The sequence below is a fragment of the Pelmatolapia mariae genome, linkage group LG1, assembly GCF_036321145.2.
Source record: "Pelmatolapia mariae isolate MD_Pm_ZW linkage group LG1, Pm_UMD_F_2, whole genome shotgun sequence".
In the NCBI taxonomy this organism is placed as follows: domain Eukaryota; kingdom Metazoa; phylum Chordata; class Actinopteri; order Cichliformes; family Cichlidae; genus Pelmatolapia; species Pelmatolapia mariae.
The window spans coordinates 26717823-26738598 of record NC_086227.1 but is presented as its reverse complement, the minus strand read 5'-3'; the positions used below and the strand labels follow the sequence as shown (position 1 = coordinate 26738598).

General features: G+C 40.5%; 1 protein-coding gene across 1 annotated transcript in view; it reads left to right on the top strand.

Annotated features, from left to right (window-relative positions):
* Positions 1-20776, top strand: part of itsn2b (intersectin 2b) — a 33945-nt gene that overhangs the window by 2227 nt on the left and 10942 nt on the right. The window contains exons 2-25 of the mRNA XM_063477392.2: positions 5539-5597; positions 6298-6390; positions 6960-7023; positions 7129-7304; positions 7607-7837; positions 8936-9038; positions 9474-9610; positions 10297-10360; positions 10965-11102; positions 11258-11334; positions 12440-12702; positions 12785-12934; positions 13058-13198; positions 13454-13541; positions 13791-13930; positions 14854-15038; positions 15812-16587; positions 16686-16807; positions 16928-17185; positions 17279-17475; positions 18658-18710; positions 19265-19431; positions 19606-19636; positions 19723-19844. Coding sequence (XP_063333462.1) covers positions 5591-5597; positions 6298-6390; positions 6960-7023; positions 7129-7304; positions 7607-7837; positions 8936-9038; positions 9474-9610; positions 10297-10360; positions 10965-11102; positions 11258-11334; positions 12440-12702; positions 12785-12934; positions 13058-13198; positions 13454-13541; positions 13791-13930; positions 14854-15038; positions 15812-16587; positions 16686-16807; positions 16928-17185; positions 17279-17475; positions 18658-18710; positions 19265-19431; positions 19606-19636; positions 19723-19844 — 3783 coding nt within the window. The 5' untranslated portion in view covers positions 5539-5590. The remainder of the gene's footprint in view (positions 1-5538; positions 5598-6297; positions 6391-6959; positions 7024-7128; positions 7305-7606; positions 7838-8935; positions 9039-9473; positions 9611-10296; positions 10361-10964; positions 11103-11257; positions 11335-12439; positions 12703-12784; positions 12935-13057; positions 13199-13453; positions 13542-13790; positions 13931-14853; positions 15039-15811; positions 16588-16685; positions 16808-16927; positions 17186-17278; positions 17476-18657; positions 18711-19264; positions 19432-19605; positions 19637-19722; positions 19845-20776) is intronic.

Sequence of the window (20776 nt, the reverse complement as noted above, 5' to 3'; positions counted from 1 at the left end):
AAACCCAGGCTAAAAGAGGGAGAGGTGTGCCATGCCTCTTAAGAAAACAAAATCTGGCGTTACAAACATAGTTAATCAAACCCAATCTGAAACGCTGCAGGTTTGCTTTGCAGCCCTGAGTGTGGTAGATGGGTGTTTACTGCAGAGCGGGTGGATGCTGACATATCACTTTAATAAAACTACCTGTTAGTTGTCTCTGTATTGTGGGAAGGAATTGAAAATACAGATTAAAAACAGCTGAAGAGAAAGCTTAGGTAATTTTACTGTACACAAAAGCAGACACAGAGGGGAAGAAAGGGTGTCATTGGGCAGAAACAGAACTGTGGATGGAGTTGATGTCATTGGTGTGAGGTCAGCGAGAGAGGCGGCAGAAAAATCAATCATTCCTTAGAACGGCATTCACGCAGTGTTTGTATCTGAAAAGAGCAGTGATGATGACAGGACTGGGAGGGTGCAGTTTTACATGGAAAGTTATGAGAGTTGGTGAGAAAGTTGGGGGGGAATTGCTCAAAAGATGGTCACGAATGAGGAACTCCAGCAAGGAGAATATTTTTTTTGTTCTCAGTCTCATCCCTATCCCTGACAGTGTTACGTCATGTTCTTTATTTTTTGATTCATTCTAAGCAAGGGTGGGATGGCAGTGAGGTCCCCAGTAGCACAAAGCAAAAGGTATAAACAGACACAGACAGAAAGAAAGGCACACATGGTTCAAAGTGTCTACTGAAGAAGCTAAGGTCAGAAACAGTCATGCTATTTATCCAACAGGTTTCACTGTTGTGTATACTAACTGATAGACAAGCAGGTCCACAGCAGAACTCCAAAGAGCAAATTCATGTGCATATAAACACAAAAACTCAGTTGATTGTAGTTTGTAAAGAAAAGCTCTTTCCGCAATGGAATTTAGACAGTTATGGTCAGGGAAAAAAAAGATCTAATGTCCCACTGTTCATTCTGATTATTTTTTTCAGTATACAATGATTACGTGGTGTGATGGACATCAGTGTTACTGTTTTGCTGGCTGTTAGCAAGTATACTACTGTGTTTCACCACCTCTCTACCACTGTGTAAGAGCTGTTTCATGAACTGCAGGTTGGGACACTGTGAGTCACATGTCTATTTATGTACCGAACTATGACAAAAGCAATGGCTGTTGCATGTGTGTTCACACCAAGATGAGTGGACACATAAGGCAGACTTATGTGTTTTGCTACCCAGGGGTTATCAGATTTTCCACTTCTCAGAATTCTAGTTATACAGACAAGCTGTATAACAGCTGTTCTTTTTTTGGGTTGTTTTATTTTTAAATCCAGAACTACACAAGGTTTTTAAAAAAAAAAATATTGTTCATGCACACACTGTAACTCAAAAACAGCATCACACACAAATAGAGCTAGAATTAGGAGGAAGTGTTGGGCATAGGAACATCAGTAGCTTGGATTCTTGCTGTTATTCAGATTTGAAGACATGCATTGCGGTTGCTGCTCTCTTCTCATTACAGAGAGCTTCTGTTCACTACTACTGTAGTGCATTCAGAGGTTTTTAGACCTTCAAGTTTCTATTTCAGTGTTTTTTACAGAACTATGCACATTACGCTACACTTATTGTAAACTTTTGTAAATCAATGAAAATCTCTCATTTTCTTTTTCATTTATATGTTGATTAAAACGCCTTTAGCAGCAGTAACAGCCTCAGTCCTTTGTGGGAATTATCACACATGTTTGACACACCTTTCTTTTGGAAGTTTCTACGTTTTCTACCGTTTTTCAAACTCAACCAAACTCATAAGGAGCATTGGTCCACAGTAAATTCACGGTCTATCTGAGAGCTCTGTTGGGTTTGTGCCCAGATTGTGGCAGGGTCAGTTCAAGACTGTCAGTGGGGAGCCACCCTGTGTTTTCTTGGCAGGATCCTTAAGGTTGTTGTCTTGTTGAAAACCACAGATCCTGAGCGCTCAGTCTCAGCTCCTTGCCTGGTGTCTCCTGCAAATGCTGTTGGGAACTGTGGCTTTATTTAAAAGTTCATATTTCAAACCATAGACCGCATAAAAGACCTACCAGGATGTCACCTTTTGAAGTTTTGTTTTGAAGCCTTGAGATGAACGTCAATAAAGGAAGTCGTTTTCCTAATAGACTTTTATAGGATTAGAAGTTTTTTGCAACTATAGCTATCGCCATCTGGTGGCCACTAGGTAAAATGCAATTTTTTTTAGGTGCTTCTTATTTTTGTAACAAGGAAGCTATGTCCATCCTCTTTACGCTCTCCGATTTAAATTCAACAAACATAAGTAGAATAATATATAGCTCACTTAACTTGTCACGGTTTCCATTGGATCTTCTTTTCTTCTAGTTTCACAAGACTTTTTTTCAGCTTTGCGAGTTTCTCTTGTTTGTCCAGTACTATCTAAGCTCACCACCTTTTACAAATTGTATCTGCCTGCCTGTCTCCTAAATGTAGTTAGAGGTGCATTTTTCTGCTTTTCGTATTTGATAACTATCAGCACATGGCTTCTAGGTGAGTTATTTCGCTTGCTTGCAGTAATGGCACATTCCATCTACAAGGCAGCTGTCTCCTGTCAACCATAGTGATAGAGCGATTCAGTTGTATCAAAACCGTGCATCTAGCTTAGAATCTGTTTTGCTTTTCCTTTTCCTACTTGTTTTTAGATGTTTTTAAAAGGTTCTGTATCACTGGTTAAGTATAGATGAGGTTAGTTTTTAAGTTAGGTGGAGCTCTGGTTGTTGATCTTCACTCTGATTTTACCTTGGGGGAGTCTATGCAAATGGTGGGTCAGAGGTATTCATTTAGCAGCACAAGGCTTCTACTGAGGCAGTGTGTGTTTATGTGGAGGGCGACTCCAGAAGGTATTTGCATGAAGTTTGCAAAGCTGACTCTGCCACTGAGGTCACTCCTTTGTGCTAGCCAAGTCCGACGTTCAGTCGGTCAGTTGGTCAGGCAGCCGCCCTGTGAGGAAAGTCAGACTACTTGCTCACTCTGGAAACAGTAAACCTTAAAGCCAACAGTCTGCTGCTTTCTTTCACTTATTCATTCAGATTCCTGCAGTGTTGGATTACCAGACATTAGATTCCATGACTTCAGTGTCAGTGGCTTTCAAATACCTCCATAAGTAAGTACATTTCTTAAAAGGAACAACCAAACTGTCCATTGTCACTGCTGATGGTAATATAGAGAGTACAATGATATGCTCTAAATTCATTTAAAACTAGTATGATTGTATTTGATGCTCTCCATCTAAACAGCTAGCAAAATAGATGGGCGAAGCAGAGGAAAGAATGGATGATCAGAGATATCGAATAAGAGTATGGTCTGACTCGGGAAAGGAAGGTGAGAGGGAGAGTGACAGATGGCAGGCAGTAGATTAGCCCTCTCTTGTTATTCTCTGCCCTTGTAAGAGCGTCAGCCAGGCACTTTCTTTCTGTTTTTTTTCTCTCCCTCATTCATATTCTCATGCACAGGCTTCTTGTCACCAAATATGTCAGTAATCAGCTATAAATGACTCTTTAATCTGGAATACTGTGTCAGTTTCAACCACAGCTCTCACGCTTATTTTTAAGGACATTAAAAGCTGCCTCTCTGCCAAGATCTGTGATCACTTCCTGTCAACTGATGTTGGTTAAGGAAATGCTTGTGTTCGTAGGTTAGGCAGGATGTGCTGAGCGGAATGATTAGAATTTCTCTCCTGCTTTTCCTCCTCCACGTTCATCATGTGAATCTGAGCGGCCGATGGCAGAGTGATGATAACAGGGAAAGCTGTCATTCTAAAGATGTTGAATTGTTGATGTACCAGTCGGATAGTTAAAGATTAGATCTGTATTCAGTGTTGCATTACTCCTGTTATTAATGGTTGTATAAATAAGTTCACACGGCATTGACAACTGTTTCAGATCTAAACAATTCTGTTCTCTTGTGCATGTTGTAATGATCATTTAACAGGAAGAGTGCTACAGCAGCCACAGATAAGACCTATAACTATATCTCCAACCCAGCATAAAGCTACTTACTGGCTTCTGTCAACAAGTTCATATGTGATACATGAGACAGAGAGTCTGCTACATTTACCCTGTTATTTACATTACAATCAACCCCTGTGCACTGTCCCTATATAATAATATTTTAGTCTGGACCAAAGTACTGGGATAGACCTGCCTGATCACACAATCACATGCAATTACTTGAAACTTATAAACCCCAACCTTCAAGAAGAAGCTGAGCCTCCTACTACATAAAACAGGTTTATGCAACAATAGGCCAATTCCCACACTTTGTTTGCAAGTGCATGACTCAACAAGAGCGGTTTCAAAGCCTGATGAGATAGAGAGAGAAAGAGTCATAGTCACTGCTAACAGGAAGGCAGGTTTAAAGTCATTAAGAGTATTGGTTTGTCGCTTTAGTGTAGTAGCTTGTCTTTTCTCATTTTCAACAGTTGAATGTTGAGCTACAACTTTACTCTAGATGGAAATATCGTAATCTTACCTATAGCTACAAATTGTAGACAAAGACTGAAAGTGTATAAGCAGCAAAACAACATCTGGGCTTAGTCTTAAAGGGCGTTCACACAGGAAACAGTTTGCTTGTTGAGCTTTGGTTTGTTGCTGAATACTGGTAACCAGTGGAGTTCATTTTGTGGTTGTCTAGGTAAAGCTCTAAGGCAGGACTGGGTAATTTTCCCCAGGGGTCACACGAGAAGCTCGCACCGTTGTAGAGGATAAACTCATTCCTGGTGGATATTAACTTTAAAAATTAATTACCCACCCCTGTGGTAAGGTGTCTTTCACTGTCATATTTCAACTAATGCTATCCTTTGATTAGACTGTTGCCTTCATGACCTGGACCCACATAAGCTTTAGAAAATAGAGAGCTGGAAATATCCTAACAGGATTGATTCTTGTATTGTGAAACTTACAGATTTTTCAAGAGTCTACAAAAACCTTTCTTCAATATGTAACTAGTTGTAATTGTAACATTTGCTATAATTAAGTAGTCCTATCATGGACTACAGTTGAACAAAAACTTTGTGTCTATAATAATAACTTGATGGTGTTTGCATCACACTGGGGAATAAACATGAACAAAGCATAACATCTGTACATCAAACGTGGGCAGTTTTTTGAAGAAGTGGTGTCTGTTTAACACCAAAGGACTGTAGATCCTTTGTTCAGTCTACATTAGCTGATCAAACAGAACTGAACAGGGGTTTGTATTCCTGGACACAGTAAATGTAAATAAGTGTGTGTCGATTTAGCTTTTGTAGTAGCATGTATTGCACTCTGGCCGCTACGACGTCAGTGTTGATAGTACTGAAAAAAGTCCATGTGGTTGAAAAGATTTGGGATGCGGCCAAAGTGAACAGGAGAAGCCCTGTTTGACTCTGCTGACCGACCAGAATCTCTCTCTCTCTCTACATGGTCTGTCTCTGTGCCTCTCTCTGCCTTTTTATCTCCCTGCTCTCTATGACAGTACTGTCCTCTCTTAGCTGCAGTATTGACTGATGACTGGACCGTGATTATGTGTGTTTTGCAGATGGCTGTGAGCAGTAGCTGAGGACGTCACTGGGAGCTCTCCACCTGCGAAAATGAATGGTAAGACCACTGCGTTTTGTGTGTATAAAGGACAGTGTTAAATCTGTGTGTGGAGAATGAAAGAAAGAAAGAGGGGTGTGTGAATGTGGCTCTGCAGAGCTGCTGAGGCCAACATAAGGCTAGTTTTAGTGATAATTGCTGGGTTGTGTTTGGCCTGCGTTTGTGTACATATTCTTGACCAGCTTCTTTATAGTTTGACACAGTTGTGCTAATTTTGAAGTCTGGTCCATATCTTTTCTTTCTTTCTTTCTTTCTTTCTTTTTTTTAAAACCCACTAGGTTTACTGATAGCTTCAGTGACAGGACTAAACTACCCAGATTAGTATGTTGGTGTTGTTGATATATCGTGGAGTAAACAGCCTTGGTGAAGAGCAGTAAAAGTCTCTTGTTTTGCACTTAACAAAGTGAAAATTGAGCTTCATTATCACTTTTTCAATACTGGTGGATTCCCAGTGTCTGGCTGCTGCTGAGGCTGGCCTCATGGTACTTTATTATCTGTGTCAGTTGGTCTGTGTGTGTGCACCTGTCTTCCTGTTTCCTTTTTTACGCCTTTGTGATCTTGTGAAGTGAACTGAATATCCGATGAATTAGCTGAAAAAAAAAAAAAAATTAAACCTGCTACTTCTTGGGGTCTTATTTGCCTGGTATTATTTAATCTCACTGGCTATGTCTGAAACTTTACATTTCCTTTCCCCCCTCAGGTGGTCCAAGTGTGTGGGCGATCTCCCCAGAGGAGAGGGACAAACATGATCAGATGTTTGACTCCCTCTCCCCGACAATGGGCTACGTCACAGGTACAGACATTTAAACATGCTGTTTGTCCATGATTCACACAGTGACTGGATGCCGGTTTTCAGAGTGCTATTTTATCATGATGAAACTGGAAATTGCAAATGCCTGTGGCTCAGTTGGTATCCCTAATCCCCAGCCCCTCCCCATGCTGAAGTGTCCTGGTGCAAGACATTGAATACTAGGTTCCTTCAGATGGCATGCCAGTGCCTGTGTATGGAAGTAGAAAACATTGTAAAGCTCTTTGTAGCACCAATAAGGTTGATAAGTGCTTTATTAATGAAAACATGTGGCCCGAGGACCAGAACCGGCCTGTGGACCATCTCAGTCTGCCCTGCAACATCCTAAAAGGAAAAAAACAGGTTTAGAGGCATCGTTATCTTAAGGAATCTGGAGCTACGTGACTGCAGTGCCTCTGTATTTTTTAAATTTGTGTCTTCAGTTGCCTATGCAGTGCTAAACATTAAACAACTGGCAAGATGCATATAAATGTTGATAAAGTCCAGATAGTGATGTACAACCTCATACTTGTAAACTGACACTTTTTTGTTTTCTTCCCTCTGTCTTTTTATAGGAGACCAAGCAAAGAAGCTTTTCCTTCAGTCAGGGCTGCCTGCATCAGTGTTGGCTGATATATGGTGAGAGAAACACAGACTCACAGTGGATAAGATGCTGTGCTTGAGAGGATCTTCCTGGGAACCCATCACCGTTTCCTTGCTTATGTTCTGTGTTCTGTCTCCCAGGAACCTGGCCGATATGAATAAAGATGGAAAGATGGACCGGCTGGAGTTTTCTGTTGCTATGAAGCTTATAAAGCTAAAACTTACGGGTACACCACTTCCCTCATCGCTTCCAATCATCATGAAGCAGCCTCCAGTGCGTGCTCCCACCATGAATAACCCCACCAACCCTGCCTATGGTACGATATTATTATTACATCGTACACTATAGCAGTGAATGTGAGTTTGTTAGAAAATTAACATTTTACTATTTGCAAATATGTGGAGTTTTCTTTTAATGGACATGGCCTACAAAAACAGGAAAGAACGAGCTGCTATGGCTCCTAGGTAGAAGCGAAAATATGATTTTTTTTTTTTATGAAGAATCCTCCATTCAAAGATTTTGGAGCACTTAGACTAATCTAAACTGTGTCTGACTGATTGTTTCCATGCATGCATTTAGTCACAGTGATCAAAAATGGTGTATCTAATTGTGTCATAGGAATTGGCTCTATGATGCATGGAACAAACCTTGCGATGTTGACTCCTATGGCCGTGTCACCTATGACACCAATGACGGGCCTCACCCCAATGGTTCCTTCATCATCAGGAATGAACCCACTAATGATGCCCACTGCCCCCATGCCCCTGGTTCCAACTATGGGAAATACCACAGTACCAAATGGCACCATGGGTCTCCTCCAGCCAATTTCTTCTGGAGGTTTGAATACTGGTATGTGTAATTCTCTTTTCCATTAATCAGTTAGCTGTCATTTTTGTCTTTTTCATCTTGTATCTGAGAGACCTCTAACAGGAAATCTATTAGGATATTATTAAATATGCTACACTTTAAATATTCCAGGTTATCATAGCGCTTTGTGTTATCTGATCAATGTTTATCATGCTAGTTGATCAGGTTGTCACGGCTGAAAACTAACTAAAGAAGCAAGTCCACGAAGCACCCTAAAGGAGAACTTTGTTCTGAAGATTTTCAAAGTATTTCTGTTTTAAGAGAAGTTTTTGTCCAACAACTTGAACAACTTTGTTTGTTTTTTGTTGTTGTTGTTGTTTTTTTTAAAGATTAGTACATTTGGAAAAGAGTGTATTAAATATTCTGCCAGCTTTTGAACATGATAAACTTGCATTAGCTAATAGTGCGCAGGATTTGTATGCAAACCTTACCAGGATTGGAGTTTGGCCCAAGCAGCTTGGTAGTGCTTAAGTTTTGGAGTCCACTTGAAACTAGATCTAGATCCACAAATTTTGCATCACGTCGATGCTCTTAAGAAAATACTTCATACTAATCAGAAACTAGATATCCTTTTGGTTGGGGGACTCGAATAATGCATGTTATGGAGGGAATGTTCACCTTTGACTTAGGTGCGATCTGTTAGACAGCTCTTGTTTGTCTTTTTGGTTATTGCTTTCTTGATGCTTATCAGCTGTTTGTTGTAGCATGAAAACTGCTGAGGAGAAATGCTGGCTGTTCTCTCATATTAAATACTGTATATTTGCTGACGATGAAGCAGTTCTGGGTATTTTAAGGGAAAACCAGGAAAATGGAATGGCTCCTGTCCTGTTTTGCAGAGTCAGGTTTCTGTCTCATCTCCATACAAATGGCCTCCCTGTCCTTGACAAGGTTACAACAGTGATCACAGTATATTAATATAAGGCCTCTGCCATTTAAGAAAACTGTAAAGACAGAACGCTCAACTTTTCCACCAAGTGAAAAAAGAACATCACATTTTGTAATTGTGGTTAAGTGTGTGAATTAACATTTTGTGCCCTATTGTTGAAATATGATTAACGCGTGTGTGTGTCTCTGCTTCAGGCCTACCTCTATCTGCGACCTCTTACGCCTCTCCGCTTGGACGCGCCTCTTCTCCTGCTGGTATAAACATGGCCCCAACACTGCTAGACCTGGGATCTGCCAGGTAAGACCTGCATCTATATGTAAGCATGTCTGGGCAACCTCTGACTTGTTTACCTTGTCAGTTTCTTTTAGCCCTTTTCAACTAGTACTTGCTCATCTCTACTGGGTCTGTAGGGTTTCCATTAAGTGTTAGAACTTGGTTCTAGGTACTTTTTTAGTAACTACTCAACCGGGGTCCCAAGTGATCTGAGTCTACCCGAAAATGTGACATCAACAGACTGCCTGCCACTGACTGCCGAGTCAATGGTGTCAAAAGCGACTACTCACAAAAATTCGCTCCGTGTTGCATACAAATGACATCACAGGACTTCTGGCCGCGTTGTTATATGTCAGAAAAATAAAATTTCAGAAATCGAGTTGAGTCAAGCTGAGTAGGTATTAATGGGAAAGGGCCATTATGCGTACAAACGTAAACATTTGGTGTATTGTTTTTCAGCTCCGGTTCTTCAACCCCATCTGTGATGTCCCCCATGAATGCTGTTCCCAGTGACTGGGCTGTGCCACATGCTTCCAGACTTAAATACAGACAGCAGTTCAACAGCTTGGATAAACAGATGATTGGATACCTCACTGGTATAATGCATTTATGTGTATGCTCACTGTATAGGTTCTATAAGACCAAACTATTTATGGAATTTAGGTGTGGAGACAGTCACTGATGACTTCATTTTCCTCCCTCTCTTTTTTTCTCTGTATCAACCTTTAGGTAGCCTTCAGTAAGTAGTGGAGGCTATAGTAGCGGGTGTGTTCAGTCACAGTGTTTCTCAACACACACATGCACACAGTCAAGTATTTGTTTGTCCTTTTGTTCTGCAAACCTTGTAAAACCTGTTCTTATGACAAAACAAAGATTTATTGAAATGACAATGAAGGTCAGATTTTTTTTTTCCAATTTTCTTAGTAATGCAACTTGACTTTTATTATGCAGTCTGTATGGTAACAAAATTACACAAAGGGCTTCTTTTATTCCTTCAAGTTTTGTGTCCTTGTAGACCTTTGTAAAATGCTAAGTGTTTTCATGCTGTCACAGACTGTTTACCGTCATCTGCTTTTAGAATTTTGAAACTTTGTACAATGTCACTCTAGGAAAAATGGGTTATGGTGTTGCAACTGCTTCCTGTCGTCACCACACCTTATATGTAGATTAATTCATATATCATCAGACACTGTACCATTTCACACACACCACTTCTTTCTTCTTCCACACCCCCCACACCTCTGTGCTCCACAGCTCTGACATTTGTTCCTCTTCTTACCAGGTCTGCAAGTGAAGGGTGTGATGGAAAGTACGATGCTGACAAAAATACAACTGGCCTCCATCTGGTAGGATTATGTGTGTATTTTGGTGTGTCTGAACATGTCTTTTGATTACTACAGTCAGGTTTGGCAGCCAGAAGTACGAAAGGTCATTCAGTTGTAGCATTATCACAATACCTCTTTCATTATTAAGGAAGTAATTGTTTTTTGTTTTTTTAAGAATGCTGTTCCCAGTATCTATTACTTGTTAAAATGGGTTAAAACTTCTGACAATAAATTTGTTGGGTTTTTTGTTTGTTTGTTTTTCTTTTGTTCTAAAATATTTTTATGCAACTGAATACAGCAGGATTTATCAAATCAAATGGACATGCTTTCTACAGTTAGCTACTTAATGCAATAACTGTTAATTGTTTTTATTGAATTTAGTTGAGTTAGTTTTATATGATCATACATCTTGTGCTTCAACACCTAGTCTGGTTATGTCAGAGCAGCTAGAAGCATTTTTAAGCAGCAAGTCCAATAGCTGTAATATTGATGTTGTAATTGTAAATATGAGGTCCAAATATTCCTGAGTAACAATATTTTTGCACATGAATATTATTCTGCTGCATTTAAGTCTGATAAGTGTACATTATGTCTTATAAAAGTCCAACTTGCAAATTTCCTGCAGGAATTTAGCAGATGTGGATAAAGATGGCAAGCTACAAGCGGAGGAGTTTATTCTGGCAATGCACCTCGTGGATTTGGCAAAGAGCGGTCAACCACTGCCATTAACACTGCCAACTGAGCTGGTACCACCCTCACAGAGGTATGTGGACACACATGTTCTGCTTGACCAAAACCTCTCCAACATTCTCTATATATAAATGCTTGACTTAAGGTTTTTTGCACAAAACCTTGTTATTATGTGAGTGATGTTGCATGCTGTATTTTCAAAGAAACTGATTGAAATCTGTATTGCAGGAGTGCCACGAATGGCCTCAGCTCTTCCCTGATTGATGACTTGGAAATTGAACCTCCACAGAAACCAAAAATGAACAGTCAGTACTACCAATAAACACAACCAACTCACACAGGCAGCAGCCTTTTTAAACTGAGGGTTCATGTGCAGCCAGCAGCTATGGATCATAGATATTTATTTTATTTTTTTGAACATTTTCAATTCAATTCAATTTTATTTATACAGCGCCAAATCACAACAAAAGTCGCCTCAAGGCGCTTTATATTGTACAGTAGATCGCACAATAATAAATACAGAGAAAAACCCAACAATCATATCATATGACCCCCTATGAGCAAGCACTTTGGCGACAGTGGGAAGGAAAAACTCCCTTTTAACAGGAAGAAACCTCCGGCAGAACCAGGCTCAGGGAGGGGCGGCCATCTGCTGCGACCGGTTGGGGTGAAAGAAGGAAAACAGGATGAAAGACATGCTGTGGACGAGAGACAGAGATTAATAACAGATATGATTCGATGCAGAGAGGTCTATTAACACATAGTGAGTGAGAAGGTGACTGGAAAGGAAAAACTCAATGCATCATGGGAATCCCCGGCAGCCTACGTCTATTGCAGCATAACTAAGGGAGGATTCAGGGTCACCTGGTCCAGCCCTAACTATATGCTTTAGCAAAAAGGAAAGTTTTAAGCCTAATCTTAAAAGTAGAGATAGTGTCTGTCTCCCGAATCCAAACTGGAAGCTGGTTCCACAGAAGAGAAATACTAATATAATGGGTGTAGTTTGAGTTTCCCCTCTTCTTGTTTTTCCGTAACTGCATTTCACATGTAAACCATCTCAGCTTTTACCCTCTTTTTTTTCCTCTCTCTGTTTCCTTGGTTCACTACTATGGACTTCAAATAAGATGAGTTACAAAACTTGCAGCTCGTCTGTGTTTTTCCCATGTAGTGCATAGATTGACTACCAAAAATACAAAAGAAAATGAAAAAGAAAATACAAGTAGCAACTGGAATGTTTGGACATTGTTAAATGCTAATCCTCCAAATCTTATAAAAATCATTCACAATTTTTTTTTAAGACATGATCTCAAATAAATAATCAGTATTTAGTCACATACATGTTCACAATTCTTTTCTTAATGTTACATGAAAAGTACAGTGATCAGTCATGTCTTCCTACTTTTTTTTCAGTATCATTTGAAGATAAATTCAAAGCAAACTTGGAACGAGGGAATGCGGAGTTGGAGAAAAGACGACAGGCCCTACTGGAGGCTGAGAGGAGGGAGCAGGAGCGGCGTGCTCAGAAAGAGAAAGAAGAGCGAGAAAGGAGAGAGAAGGAGGCTCGGGAGACTGAAGAGAGAAGGAGGAAAGAGGAGGAGAGGAGGCTCGAGCTCCAAAGAGAGCTGGAGAGACAGAAAGAGGAAGAACGGCAGAGGGAGATAGAGAGAAAAGAGGTGAGGTGAACATCACTGAATGAGTTGGTTTGTTCGCAGTGATGCATGGTGTACTTAACTTCTGTGTGTCCGTTTATTCTAGGCTGCACAGCGGGAGCTCGAGCGTCAGAGAAAAGAGGAGTGGGAGAGGAGGAGGAAAGGAGAGCTCCAGTTAAAGAAGGAACAGGAGCAGGATGAAATCACCAAACTGAAAGCTAAGAAGAGGAGCCTGGAGTTGGAGTTGGAGGCAGTGGTGAGTGCTGAGGAGACATCTCAGTCCAACATAGAGCAAAAATACTTTCTGTCTACATGTTGTGGAGGTTTTTTAAGCTGAGGGTTTATCTCCTCTCTGTTCTTCTGTCTCTACCTCTTTTAGGGTGACAAGCACCGTCAGATCTCTGACCGCCTGCGTGACTTTCAGAACAAGAAAAAACTTCAGAAGACTGAGCTTGATCTTAACAATCAAAGGAAGGAGGCACGCCAGCAGGATATTAACAATCTGCAGAAACAAATTGAGGTCTGTGCTTTTTCTTCCCCATTTTTTTTCTGAGATCATTTCTGAGTTTCATTCAGTTCCTTGTGTATTTCTATAACATTATAATATTATGACATTTAGTGCTGAAAGTAGCAAGGATAGTTGTTTAGTAGTTTACCTATGTATATGAATATTGCTTTATTGAGAGGGTGTGTGTCTGTTAATCTTTTTTGAAACTCCGCCCCCCTCCAGTGATGCATTTATTTATTTATTTTTTTCTTGTTTTTTATCCGTTAGGAGTTCCAGAGAAAGTTGTCCCACTTGACTCCAGAGCAGAAAAGACTGACTGAAAAGCTGAAAAATATGTCTCTGAATAACCTGCCAGGTTAGTAGTGAAAAATTAACATGCCAAGCTTTGGACCATCAATCATAGAAAAATGGAAAATAAAATGAAAAGAACACCTCTTATATGGCAAATTGACTCATTTTAATTATCACGCTTTTCATTATACTTGTTGTAATTATAGTTACTTAATACATGCAACCAGAAGAAGTAAATGCAAACAATTTATGGATTGTTGTCTGATAGATGTACCACCAGTTACCGCAGTGACTGTATTTTATCTGCTTGTAGCATCGACAATGTCCACCCTAAAAGTGAGCATGACGGAGAAAAAGGGGACGTGTATGAAACTGCGAGAACAGCTGGAAGTTCTGGAGAAAGAGACGGCTGCCAAACTAGCAGAAATGGACCAGTATAACAAAGACATGCAGGTAGGAATCTGTCACTACTTCAGTCTGCTTATTGGCCAGATGCGTGTGGGGCAGGAGCAACAAAGTAAATACAGGTAGAAGGTGCTGTGTTCTGGTCTTGTGGCTAATAAACTAAGCAAGCCCCTAGTTTATTTTACAGCTAGTAGGTACAGTTTGTGTTCTTTGCATGTGTGTGGTACCGAGTTATGTTGAATTTAAACGGACTAAACACTGCAGGTGTGAAAACAGCCTTAGAAAACTCTCATGAGAAAATGCTGAATGCTTGTTTTTGCAGTTGTTGAGGTTCATGGCAGCCGTGTCAGGGAACAATCGTTAATGTCTTCTTACAGTTCTTCTGGAATGTGTAGGATGGTTTCCATCCTTGATCAGTTAAGGGCAAATTGCATATTAAACTGTGTCCTTTACAGCTGATCACTAATATTGCTTCCTGGCCCTTGAGGCCTTTTTTGTCTTTCTCCTTCCCTGCCATACTTCCTACTTTGCCATCTGATACGACATCTTAAACTTTGATTCCTCTTTTTCCTCGTCTTCTGGACATTTCTGCTCTTCCCTACACTGGATCCTTTCCTCTCTTCCCATTCGCCCATCTCATTCCCCTTTTCAGTATGTGGGTGCTGAGGAGTCAATACTCCAGGCTCTCCTCTCTCTGCTGGCCTGCCTCCGTAACCTCTTCTACTTACTAAAGGTTTTTGCTTTAGGTCTCATTATTGTTCTTGCCTTGTTGTATCTTGTGTTTTGGTACCCTAATTTATCTCTTTCTTTTCTACTTTTTCTCATGCCCGCCTGCATAATATTTAGTCAGGTGTTTGATGCTGTTTGTTTATAGGCCTTAGACTGTGCCCATGTCCATCTCGCATCCTTTAATTCAGCCATTTATCTTTCAGACTGATAGTAATTATGTGAACTATCTTTGTTTACACCAGGAACTGAGAGAGAGCCAAATAAATCAGCAGGCTGCACTGGAGAAACTGCGCAGCATAAAAGAAGACAAACGGCGTGAGCTCATGCGAAAGAAGGAGCAAGAAGAGGAGAGGAGGAGGAAGGAAGAAGAGAGGAAACGACAAGAGGAGGAAAGGAGGCGCAGGGAGGAAGAGGAAGAAGCTCAGAGGTACACTTCGAATTTACATTTTTGTGTTATAAATATTAGTCATCAGTTATACAGCAGGTGCCATAGGCTCTTTTTCCAACCAACACAAAATGTACTAAGATATTATTGAATACTGGATATAATTTGTTATTCAGTCAAGTTTGATGATGTTGTTTACTTAAAAAAATAACCTTTTTTGTCATGATCAAAAAGATAAAGAGAGCAATAGAAAAAAAATGTAACAACTCCATATACTGATAATGCACACAATTCAGAGATGAAATAATGTCATCAGTTCAAAAAACAAAAACCCAAAATATGCAGGATCCATATCGAACAATTTACGCTGAGATTGACACTTTAGGAGATCCAAACCTTTTAGTCTAGAAAAAATTCCCGTGCCATGGCCAGCATCTTCTGTTTGTCCTCAGAAGGTTTTTTCTATATTTTTCCTACATGGCCTCTTCTCAAAACATTTAAATCTTTCTGCCTTTTCTTCAGTTATCTTTATATCAGTTTGACTTAGAAAGAGTTAAATTCATAATGACCAGTTAATAGTGTGTTAATTTGAGGTGTGTATGCCTTATAAACTCCACTGGGCACATTTCCAGTCCTCTGATGTGATTTAGGTCTCAAATTGTTCTGGGCTGGGGTGGAAGGTGTGGTGCACCCTGATATATTGGTGGTTGTGAGAAATAGCTTGGTTGTTTTGAATATTTTCTCACATCATCACAAATAACTTTTTCATTTTAATGTTCAAACTTTTAAAGCTTATTTTTTTTTCTCACTTACAGGCGTATTAGGATGGAAAGGGAGCGTCAGAGAAAGCTTCAGGAAGAGAGGGAGGCCAAACAGAGGGAAGAGGAGGAGAGACAGAGACAGGCTCTCATCCAGGCTGCCAAGGAGCAGGCAGAACGAGAGCTCAGAGCAAGGGAGGAGGCCGAGCGGAGAAAACGAGAGGAAGAGGAGAGAAGGAATAGAGAAGAAGAAGAACGCCAGCGCCAAGCAGAGAGGCGGAGGCAGGAGGAGGAGAGGCAAAAGCTAGAGGAGGAGAAGAGGAAGCTAGAAGAAGAGAGGAGAAAACTGGAGGAGGAGAGGAGGCAAGAGGAGAAGAGAAGGCGAGAAGAGGAGGAACGACGCAGAAGGGAGGAGGAGGAGAGGAAGAGGTTAGAGGAGGAGCGGAAAAGGTTAGAAGAGGTGCGGAGGGAAGAAGAGCGCCGGAGGGAGAGAGAGGAGGAGGAGAGGAGAAGACAGAGGGCTGCTGAAGCAGCTTTCCGAGACGCAGAGGAAAGGCGAAAGCAGGAGGAGGAGGAGAAGAGGAAGCGGGAAGAAGAGAGGAGAAGGCTTCATCAGCAGCAAGAGGAGGAGAGGAAGAGGCGTGAGGAGGAGAGAAAAAGGGCAGAAGAGGAGAGGAAGAGAAAGGAGGAGGAAGAACAGAGGAGGAAAGCTGAAGAGGAGAGAAAGCGGAAGGAGGAGGCGTCTCGTCAGCAGAAGCAGCAGCAGCAACCACCAAAAACAGGAGGGAAGATTGATATTCAAGCTCTGCTGAGAGGACTGGAGGAGCGGAAAGGTGTGAGGGACAGTTGCATGTTTTGAAACCTTTATCAGCTTCTGTTGTCTTTGTTTTATAGATCAGTTCACTTTATGATGTCTGATTTGGTGCTACAGGTGGGCAGCCGAGGGCCAAGCAGCACAGGAAGTCAGCATCGCTCACATCCTTCAAAGCAGTCTACCCATTTACTGCACGAAACAACGAAGAGCTCAGCCTGGAAGCAGATGACATCATCGAGGTAGGAATAAAATCAGGGCTTCACTCTTTTTTCTTTTTTTTTCTTTTTTTTGTTGTTGTTGTTTTTTGACCCTCAGCTTTTAACTTTCCTGTCTCAAACCTTCTTATCTCCTCTGCTCAGGTTGATGAGACGACAGAGCGAGAGGAAGGCTGGCTGTATGGCAGCAAGCAGGGGACGATGGGCTGGTTCCCAGAGAGCTACGTCGAGAGAGTGGGCCCATCGAATACAGCTAATAGTACTGCTCCTGCTCCTCCTGCTAAACTACCGCTGCAGTCACAGCTTAGTAATGCTCTTAAGGCTGCCAAAGTGTCCGGGACAAAATCCGCCTTCACACCAACACATTCTCCAAACCCTGCAACTTCTGAGAGTCAGGAACAGGTGAGGGCTTCACACAGCACTTACTGCTCCTTACAACTGTATAATTATTATGTGGATAGGTTCAACCTCTCTGTGCTGTTATCTTTTCATCAGCGGGTGGTGGGTACCCTGTTAGCCCAGGCGCTCTGTTCCTGGACAGCAAAGACAGATAGTCATCTGAACTTTAATAAGGACGATGTGATTCAGGTATTGGAGCAGCAGGAGAACTGGTGGCTGGGAAAACTGAACGACGAACAGGGCTGGTTCCCTAAAACATATGTGAAACCTATTGGAGAAGATGAGGGTTCAAAGTAAGTACTTGCTTATGTGTGGATCTTTACTTTTTCTAAGACATTAGCAGCTTTTTCCTTCTTGGATCTTGGATTTGGATTCAAAATCACAACAGTCTTTTATAACCTTGGAAATGGAAACACTTCCTGTTATTTTAGTTTCTGATAATACTAACAAGCCTCATTGTGAATGATTTTTTTTTCCTTTCCTTTTAGGAGACACTTTCTTCCTGAAACTTTACTGTAATGAAATACGCAGCTTAAAGAGTAATTCAGGCTGCAAAAATGTTAAGATTTGGTTTATTATGGTTTACTCTTTAAAAATTGACTCTTATTACTATATCACTCTTATTACCATCACTATATATATGTATAAAAGGGGAAAAGACATCTCTTCTTGTTTAACATTAATCATTTTAACATTTTAACTTTTAGTTTTGAAGCAGATTTAACCTGAACTTTAGCCTTCATGGCAATCTAAGGTTACACACTTTGTATAATTTAGACCTCTTTTAGACCACTAATCAGCAGAAAATTCCTCTGTGGATGAACATTATTCACTACTGACATGAATTCAAGTCTTAGTGATCATGTGAAAAATACAGCTTTTTACTTTTTACGTTCAATCAAATGTAAACATAAGGAGATATATTTTTAAGGGTTGGCCAGCCTGATTTAGACAGCCTGTTGTATGGTGGGAACGTTGGCCTTATGTACTTATGTAAAATCAGTAAAACAGAAAAACATACTTAATTGTCTTTTGTTAAATTAATTAATCACCATTAATTTGCATAAACTCTGTAATCTGAAGCACATAGCTGTGTGCCTTCCATATGTAAAGTTTGGTGACATTATCTCAAACTAAATCAGTCAAGACAAGCCACATGATCAGTCACATGATAACATGACCAGTCACCTACATTCACAGGTGCAGCAGGATATGCACTTTGATTGTAGGAAACTGAGCCTGAAGTTTAAGCTCTTGATTTACTAGTCAGTCAAGTGCAGGTTCATCTGGCTGGTGACCAAAACAGTGAGACTGCAGGTTTACGAAGGCCTGAGCAGATTCCCCAATGACTAGAAAGCTTTGCATTTCTTTAGTTAAACTTTGCGTGTGGCGTCATAAGTTTTGGGAGATACATGGGTGGATTGCCAGACTAGTATGCATGTATGTACTGTAATATTGTCTCTCTGTCTTTACAGTGTGAAGAGCTCCTCTGCTGATGTTCCTGATGGGGACAGCCTGCAGCTTGAAGGTAAAGTCAAAAGTCTTGTGAAATGTAAACTGCGCTTCCTGATATTGAATACAACCAAGAGTCCAAACTGTATGCAGTCTGCCTTCAGTTTTCACATATTGTGGTTAGTACGTTTGACATCATATTTTAGTTTTAGTTTCAGTCATTGTGCAAATGTACTGTTTATAAGGTTGGGGAAACCTGCAGTCAGCTGAGACTGAAGAAGTCACTTGGATGAGTGACGAAACGTTTCTCCCACTGAAAACTCAACGTCCAGATGAACAGAATCAACTTTTTGGGATCATATTTTAACATTTTATAAAGATTAAATGATTGAACAGGCTTAACTACACAATTTTTCCCTTCTTGCTGTCGATTTGTTTAGCTTTTCACATTTATTTAGATAATATATGCTTCATTCAAAATTCAAGATTACTGTTCATCTGCTATCATTCAGGATTTGTTGAATCTTTTAATTGGACTATAATGGAGGTCAGTTTATCGATGTAAACAACACGTGGGCCTATAGCTGTATTGTTGTGTTTTAGTCTTTATGTATTCTTTTTCTTTGACAGAATTTGTGGCCTTGTACACCTACGAGTCTCCACAGTCCGGTGATCTGACATTCAAAGAGGGAGATGTGATCCTGGTGAGCAAGAGAGATGGAGAGTGGTGGAACGGCTCGATAGGAAACCGCACGGGCGTCTTCCCCAGCAACTACGTCAAACCTAAAGAGACGGATGTAAGAATACTCAACATAACACACACGGGGCATGAACTGGTCTGCTGCAATAAATAATTTGGGAAGGTCTTATTTAAGACTTCAGTTTCTGACAATTTCATAATAGATTGCATTATAACATAAAGGGTTATAAAAGAACACATACTAAAATATAAACCCATCTTTTATTTTCAGACATCGAGCACATCTGGAAAGAAAAAGCCAGGTAACATTCTAAATTTCAAACATGTTTTGTTGAAGTCCTGATTGTACATTTTTCTGAAATAAGTTGTTTGTGTTTAATGTCCACAGAGGTCGCTACAGTTACTAGACCTCACACTTCTACTGGTCCTGAGCAGCTGAATCTGGAAAATGGCCAGCTCATCCTCATCCTCAGCAAGGATGTCTCAGGCTGGTGGCTTGGTGAACTGCAGGTCAGCGTTCAGGGCTTGTTCAAGTTATAGTCTTTTTTTTTTAACTAGGCTACTACCACAAGCCCAAAACAGATTCATCCTTGCTAACACAAAGGCACAAAGACAACTCTAATGTCTATAAGCATGAACAACGGTGAGAAGCCCATTAACCACAGGTCCTCACAGACTGAATGGATGGGTCACCATATAACGAGCACACTCATTTATAAAATTCCTCATTATTTAGCTTATAGATATTTCACACACACATATTCCACTATGAGTACATATTTTCAACATATAAGAAGTGGTTCAGTCACTCATCTTCATCTTTCAGGCCTTGCACTCAACAAAGTCATTGACAACACTCATCTCCAGAGTTGTGGCTGTACTCATTCTGCCAACGTTTCTCCTTCCTCCTTAGAGAACCACTTTTATCTTTTGCTTTGCTAAACATAATTTATTATACTGCTGGACAACAAACACACAATGAACACACAAACTGTTGCACAGTTGACGTCAACAGGTTCCTGCACATTTTCCACATTCCTGCACATTACAATTCCCAGCATGCCCATCCGCCTTGTTCAAAGATACTTGGTATCGGTGATACTGGGCCTATTTACTTGGTTCAAATCAGTACCAAGTTTTGCAGTATTGTACACAACTACTCGCTGGATGTTGTGTTAGTAAAATGAACTGTGCAGCAAATCACATTATTTGTTAGATAATTTAACCAAAAGCTTCTAAAAGGTACCAGCAGTGAAAAGCAGACTGAGACGTCTGTTTTATTGACTCTGACTAGCAGAGGTGTTTTTTCTTTCAAAGAACAGACATAAACTTTCCTTTTGTTTTGGCATAACACTCAGGCAATCATGAACTTTGAAAAACAATTGTGAATCTGATTAAAACCTCACTGAAAACCAGTAACTGTTTGTATTTTCTGACTGCAG